The 6,797-nt window shown below is 48.1% G+C and overlaps 1 protein-coding gene across 1 annotated transcript in view; it reads left to right on the top strand.

The window, feature by feature from the left end:
• MAML3 (mastermind like transcriptional coactivator 3) overlaps positions 1-387 on the top strand; it is a 486,970-nt gene extending 486,583 nt beyond the window's left edge. Inside the window, exon 6 of the mRNA XM_021712078.1 lies at positions 158-387. Within this exon, the coding sequence (XP_021567753.1) occupies positions 158-387 (230 nt within the window). The remainder of the gene's footprint in view (positions 1-157) is intronic.
• Positions 388-6,797: the final 6,410 nt, after the last annotated feature.

Raw genomic sequence — 6,797 nt, forward strand, 5'->3', positions numbered from 1 at the left:
AACCCCCTGCTGGAGCCCGCGCGTCCGCCCGGCCGCCTCGGTCGCCCAGGCCCGGCCCTCCTCCTCCCGGCCTCCACCCGGCCTGCGCTTGGCTTCTCCTTCCAGACTCCGAGGAGATGCGAAGCCTTTGCCCCCCGGGGCCTGGGGGAGTCCACAGCATGCAAGAAGGACTCGGACGGTGCCTGCGATGCGACGGCCACCCTGGACTTTTCCTTCCCGGCCGTGCGTCGAGGCAGGCGAGGCTCTGCCTGGAAGCGAGAGGGCCGCGCTGAGGCCGGGCGTCGGCTTCTGGGAGCGGCCTGGGAGCCTGCTGCCATCCCCAGGGCGCGTGGCCTGCAGGTCAGCGGTTCTGGCTCCCTCTGGAAGGTCCCGGGCGTGATGCTCTGACCTGGGCCTTCGCCGTGTCCCTACTCACCGCAAGGACAAATGGAAGAGCCCCGAGAGACGGAAGAGTGGGAACACTGATGGCTCCACCTTAGGCGCGTGGCCGACGGAGGGGAGGCGATGTGGTCCCTCTCACAGGGCAGAGTCGCCCACCCCAGAAGGCCCGGACGGCCGTTCTGTTTCTGCTTGGCGCACATCTGCCCCGAGTGAGACCTGCTGGGAGGAGACCACCGCGGACTCCACTCTGAGGCTGGTCTCTTGGGTCCTCGCGGCCCCGCCCACGGCCCCCTTGGGAGGCCAAGTGACTTGGGGGTTGTCCTGAGTAACCGCGGCGTGTACTTTTCTCCTGTCCCCTCCTCCCTCCGTGTCCTGGACGCCGGCGCCCTCCGTGCCTGTGGAGGGCTGGACCGGGCACTCTCGGAAAGTCCTGAGGAGGCGCGATCCCGTGGAAAGCTGGGGACCGAGGGAGGGGGTCCTCTTGGGGGGGAGGCGGGCAAGCCTAGGTTGCCCTTGACTTGTTCTCCATGCACCCGGGGTTCTGGATCTGCCCAGCAAGGGGCAGAACGTGAGGCCAGAGGCGCCGCTGGGAGAGAGCCCAGGCGGGGACTGTGCGCCCGGCCGGAAGAAGTGTTGGCAGGGTGTCCCTGAATTCCCCAGGTGGGGCGGGACGCCCCTGGGGAAACTGAGATGAAACCAAAAAGGGTAAACACATGAGAAAAGACACAGAATGCACAGTGACCTTTTCCTGAAAGGCGCAGGAGTTGAATAAGTAAGCAGTGACGAGACACTGGGGTGCGGATGGAGATGAGGGTACGCTCCATTATTTTTGAAAAGCTCCCTCCAGACGCTCAGTACTGGGACCAACGAACAGAGAGGTAGATTTTCATTAGGTGGTTTTGTTTGGGTTTTGTTTTTACTACGGTGCTGATGTATATGTAATGTCTAAAAAAAAAAAAGTTATTTGTACATAAGTTTTTACAATACTGCAGATATCACTGGGTCTACTATCTGTAAAAAATATACATATAAATATATATATACTGTTTGTTTAAAATAGAGTATTTTTATTTCATTCCTTGACTCATCATCACAGCAGTGGTATTGCACTTCAGATGACATCCGATTACTGATTTGTACTGTAGGACCGATGGCAATTTGCTCCATCTTATTCCAGTTTTTCTAGTTTTCTGTTTTTAATTTGTACATTGAGCATTGCTTCTTTCCTTCTAAGAAATGTACAGAACTCTGCAATGTAGAAATGAAGTGATGTTGACATACCACTTTTAAAGAAAAAAAACAAAAAACAAAAATAAAAGATCATTATCTGAATCCATCCATAGTTTATTTTAGAATCTTCCCTGGATCTCAGCCCTAATTAAACAGAGATATGATTCCTGATTGACTTCAGTTCTTTACTCACAATTGTGACATCATTATTTATGTGGTAGGAGAGATCTGTCATTCCTAGTCTTTTCCATTCGACCTCCCGATTGAAACTGTCTCCGTTTGCCGTGGCCCTGAAGGCTGTGGTAGAGGGAGCAGAGGGAAGCCAGCTTCGTAAGGAACATCTGAAGTCCAGTGGTAGATTTCATACACCAACGCTTCAGTTTCCAGATGGCACATTTGGAGAACTTGGGCAAACGATAGTAAAGTTTGTATGCAAAAAAAGGGAAGAAAAATCAAGGAATAGGCCAGGCAGGTGCAGTGGCTCACACCTGTAATCCCAGCACTTTGGGAGGCTGAGGCAGGAAGATTTCTGGAGCCCAGGAGTTTGAGACCAGCCTTGGCAGCATAGCAAGACTGTCTATAAAAAAAATTTTTTTTTTTTTAGTTAGGCGGGCATAGTACACGCCTAGAATTCCAGCTACTCTGGAGGCTGAAGTGGAAAGATTGCCTGAGCCCAGGAAGTTGAGGCTGTGGTGAGCCATGATGGTGCCACTGCCCTCCAGCCTGGGCGACGGAGTAAGACTACGACTCAAAAAATAATAAATTTTTAAAATCAAGGAATAGATTGGGAGCAAGCCATAAAGGCAGCTGGCCTCCATGGCGTGGACGCTGACGGGAAGCCCCCCTTCCTCCATGTGTGCCGCACTGCTGCGGGTTGCTCTCACAGCCACGGCCTGGCTTCGCACCCACCCCAGAGTCCCCAGGGCTTAGATGGGGTTGCCCCTCCAGAAGGACTTCAGCCCACCACTCAATGGTGTAAGAGTGTGAAAGCGCAGTTAACTTGTCTGGACAAACTCAGAGGTGAGGTTCCTCCAGAGAGGAGCTGCAAGAGCAGGCCGAGGCTGGGACTTAGCTAGGGGCCCCCAGCTCGGCTTCGTCCCCTTCGCCATCCTGTTTCCCTCACTCCTTTTCCCCTCCTCCTCTCCAGAGCCCTTCATCACTCACTCACGTACCTGGGAGTCCACTTCTAAGATAACCTGCCCTAAGACTCCACCCCAAACTTTAAAAAGCTTGGCTAGCACGACCTGTTTCAAAACTGGGTTAAGCGGAAAAATAGGCCACAGAATAAAGTTTCATCAAAAATAGGTCCACAACACAGGTGAGTTTTAATATATACAAACCAAGAGAAAAGATGGATTCCACTATGGAAGAAGAGGCCAGCCCTGCCCACCCGCAGTGGGCTGTGGTTTCACACGGGCTGGCAGATGGCACGGTGGAGGAAGGGATGTGATGTGGGCTTTGTCCCCATGATATGGGACACTTAGCCCCCTCCCAGTTGACATGGGATGGAAAATGAACTGATTCAAGAAGGAGGGAGGACACGGGGGAAGGTTGACAATAGAAGTGAAAATGTTAGCCGGGCTCAGTGGCTCAGCCTGTAATCCCACGCCTTTGGGGGGCTGAGGTGAGTGAATTGCCTGAGCCCACGGATTTGAGACCCACCTGGGCAGCGAGACCTCATCTTTACAATAAATCAAAAAAAATCAGCGTGGTAGCGCATGCCTGTAGTTCGGAAGGCTGAGGCGGAAGGATCGCCGGAGCCCAGCAGGCGAGGCTGCGGTGGCCGGGAGTGGCCACTGCACTCCAGTCTGGGCGACAGAGTGAGACTCCAACTCAAAAAAAAGAAGTGAAAATGTGGCCAGGTGCAGTGGCTCATGCCACGCCTTGTAATCCCAGCACTCTGGGAGGACAGTGTGGGAGGATTGCTTGATCCCAGGAGTTCAGGACCAGCCTGGGCAATGTAGCAAGACCTCGTCTCTACAAAAAAAATAAAAAAATTTGCCTGGGCATGGTGATGTACTCCTAGTCCCAGGTACCCGGGAGGCTAAGATAGAAGGATCTCTTGAACCCAGGAGGTTCAGGCTACAGTATGCTGTGATCATGCCACTGCACTCCAGCCTGGGCGACAGAGTGAGACATGGACTCAAAAAATAAAAATAAGGAGAAGTAAACACATGAAGCTCTGACAGGAGTTGACTACACCTCCTAGTCCTGATTAATTTGAACCATGTGTTTTTATTTAGACTAAAACGTGTTCAGCATTGGATGAATGAAATACGTTTCCCCTTTAAAACAAATTCTTACATGTAATTTCACTGACCTTTATCAAACCCCAGTGCAGTAAGTGTGTGATGAGGAAAGAGGGAGAGAATAAACTTTTATAAATTTAGGAACATTCAGAAATATTCTACAAGCTATTCTTTTTTTCCTTCAGTTGGGATCTCACTCTGTTGCCCAGGCTGGAGTGCAATGACATGATCATGACTCACTGCAGCCTTAAATTCCTGGGTTCAAGTGATCCTCCTGCCTCAACCTCTCTGAAACTACAGGTGCACACCACCATGTCTGACTGTTTGTTTTTGTTTTTGTTTTTTTGTAGAGACAAATTCTCGCTTATGCAGCCCAGTCTGGTCTCAAACCTCTGGGCTCAAGCAAGCCTCTCACCTCGGCCTCCCAAAATGCTGAGATGACAGGCATGAGCCACCGCTCCCAGCCCGACCATTCTTTTCAACGGGCATTGTGTCTGGAGAAAAGGGGTGAAAAACAAGTGTCCTGATATTTTATTCCACAGGATATTTTGGCTGCACCCCATGCCCTAAAAGAAAAGCAGGGGTGGAAAAATACCTGAGAACGGTCCTTTATTCTTTTATGTTCTTTTTGAATGTGTTCCTTTTCTCTTTGTTTTTCTCCTTGATTCTCTTGTGTCATTTTTGTTTTGAGTTCTGAGGACATTGGACTCCTACCCTTGCGTCCTCCAGCCAGATGATGGACTCCTTTCATGCGACAGGCAGAGATTACCCCTGAAGCTTCCACACCAGGCAAGCACTATGACTGTGGATCCCACCATGTCACTGAATCCCAGAGCAAACCCACAGCTCAACACAGAAAGCCTTCAGAGTTACCAAGAACCTGATTTGGGGTTTTCACTTCTCTTCAGAATTTTTTGGGGGGTCAGGGTCTCCCTCTGTTGCCCAGGCTGGAGTGCAGTGGTATACTCACGGCTCACCACAGCCTCAACCTCCTGGGCTCAGGTGATCTTTCCACCTCAGCTTCCCAAGGGGCTGGAGCTACAGGTGCGTGCCACCATGCCAAGCTAATTTTTTTTTTTTTTTTTTTTAGAGATAAGATCTTGTTATGTTGTCCAAGCTTATCTGGAACTCTGAACTCAAACAATCCTCCTGCCTTGGCCTCCTGAGGTATTGGTATTATAAGTGTGAGCCACTGCACCTGGTTAGATTTTTTTATTTTTGCTATGAACATTTTCAAATAATCAGAAAAATAAAAAGAATAGTACAGTGAATACCTATGCACCTATCAACAAGATTGTATCATTGTTAACACTGCCGTAAATCCTTCCCATGTACTTCTTGGAATCATTTCAAAGTGAGTAATACATCTTCAGTCCCTTCACCCCTCAATCCTTCAGCATGCAGCTCCAAAGAATTAGGCATTCTCTTCTTTCCCAGCCTTGATATCATTATCACACCTAACACATTTAACTTTTATTCCCTGATATCATCTAATGCTTATTCCATATCCAAATTGTTCCAGTTGGTGGTCATGGTGGCTCTCACTTATAATCCCAACTACTTGGGAGGCTGAAGCAGGAGGATTGCTTGATGCCAGGAGTTCAAAACCAACCGGGGCAACATAATGAGACCTAGTTTCTTTAAAGGTTTTTAAAAATTAGTGGGGTGTACTGGTGCACACCTGCAGTCCTAGCTACCCAGAGGTTGAGTTGGGAGAATTCCTTGAGCCCAGGAGTCCGAAGCTACAGTGAGCTATGATCAAGTCACTGCAATCCCGCCTGGGCAATACTGCAAGACTCATCTTTTAAAAACAAATTGTCCCAAAGATCTTCCATAGCTGCTTTTTTCTAATCAGGATTTGATCAAGGAACTCACTATGCCATTTGGTTTTTATGACTCTTAAGACTCTCCTAACACAGAAAAAAAATCTTTCCATCTCTTTCTTCATGACATTGACTTTTTGAGGAAATAGTCTGATTTCTACAAATAAAATTGGTCAATTTACTAGTATACCAAAAAATGTCTGCGTAACTGTCAAACTGATCAGAAACTCATGTCTCTCTGGCCAGCATGTTTACTCCCTGTAGCCAAATCAAATAGAAGTTAACATAATCAAAAGGTTGCCTAGTGACAGTGGAATTAGAACAAAGGAAATAAAGTCAGTGGCTCAAATGTTTAAAATGACAAAGCTTTGATAGCTTGGTACATCCACTGCCTGTTTACATAAGTTTAACCAAACCGTGTGCTTACATGCATTGTGCGTTCGTGTGTGTGTGTGTGTGTGTGTGTGTGTGTGTGTGTGTGTGTGTGTGTTTTACACTGCCCAGAACAAAAAAATTTAAGTACAAAATGTAAATTCTTTATAATCCTCAAGTATAAGATTTGGAAAGTTTCTTCTCTACTTCCAAAGAACATGATGACATAGTAATTATGCCTTAGGGTAAATTAAGTGCACTCTCCTGTCTTCAATGTACAAAACAATTAAAATGTCACAATATGAATCGCCACCATAACTGGTCAGAACACTAAGCGAAAAGTCTGTGAAATCATAATGTTTTAGAGTATGAGTTCCATTTTACCTAAGTGAAAATGGAGGCAGAGAGTTACAAAGTATAGGAGGTAAGACAGCCAGCAAAGGATAGGACCAGACAGGTGGTCTGGCTCCAGAATCTTCACGGCTGCTTCTTGATGGTTGCTTTGTCCAAAGCCAAAAGCCAATGAGTTGGGGACCTGAACTAGTATCTATTCCCGGGCCAGCACATTTTCTGTGTACTTTGGGGCATTTAATACTGTATATCTATTTGGGCTATTAGAAGGCACGTCTTCTCCCCTTGCATTCTGGAAACACTAGTATTTAAATGTCTGTATTTGGCCGGTCTCGGTGGCTCAGTCTGTAATCCCAGCACTTTGGGAGGCCAAGGCGAGTGAATTGCCTGA

The sequence above is a fragment of the Carlito syrichta genome, unplaced genomic scaffold, assembly GCF_000164805.1.
Source record: "Carlito syrichta isolate Samal-C Ts95f unplaced genomic scaffold, Tarsius_syrichta-2.0.1 Scaffold303049, whole genome shotgun sequence".
Taxonomy (NCBI): domain Eukaryota; kingdom Metazoa; phylum Chordata; class Mammalia; order Primates; family Tarsiidae; genus Carlito; species Carlito syrichta.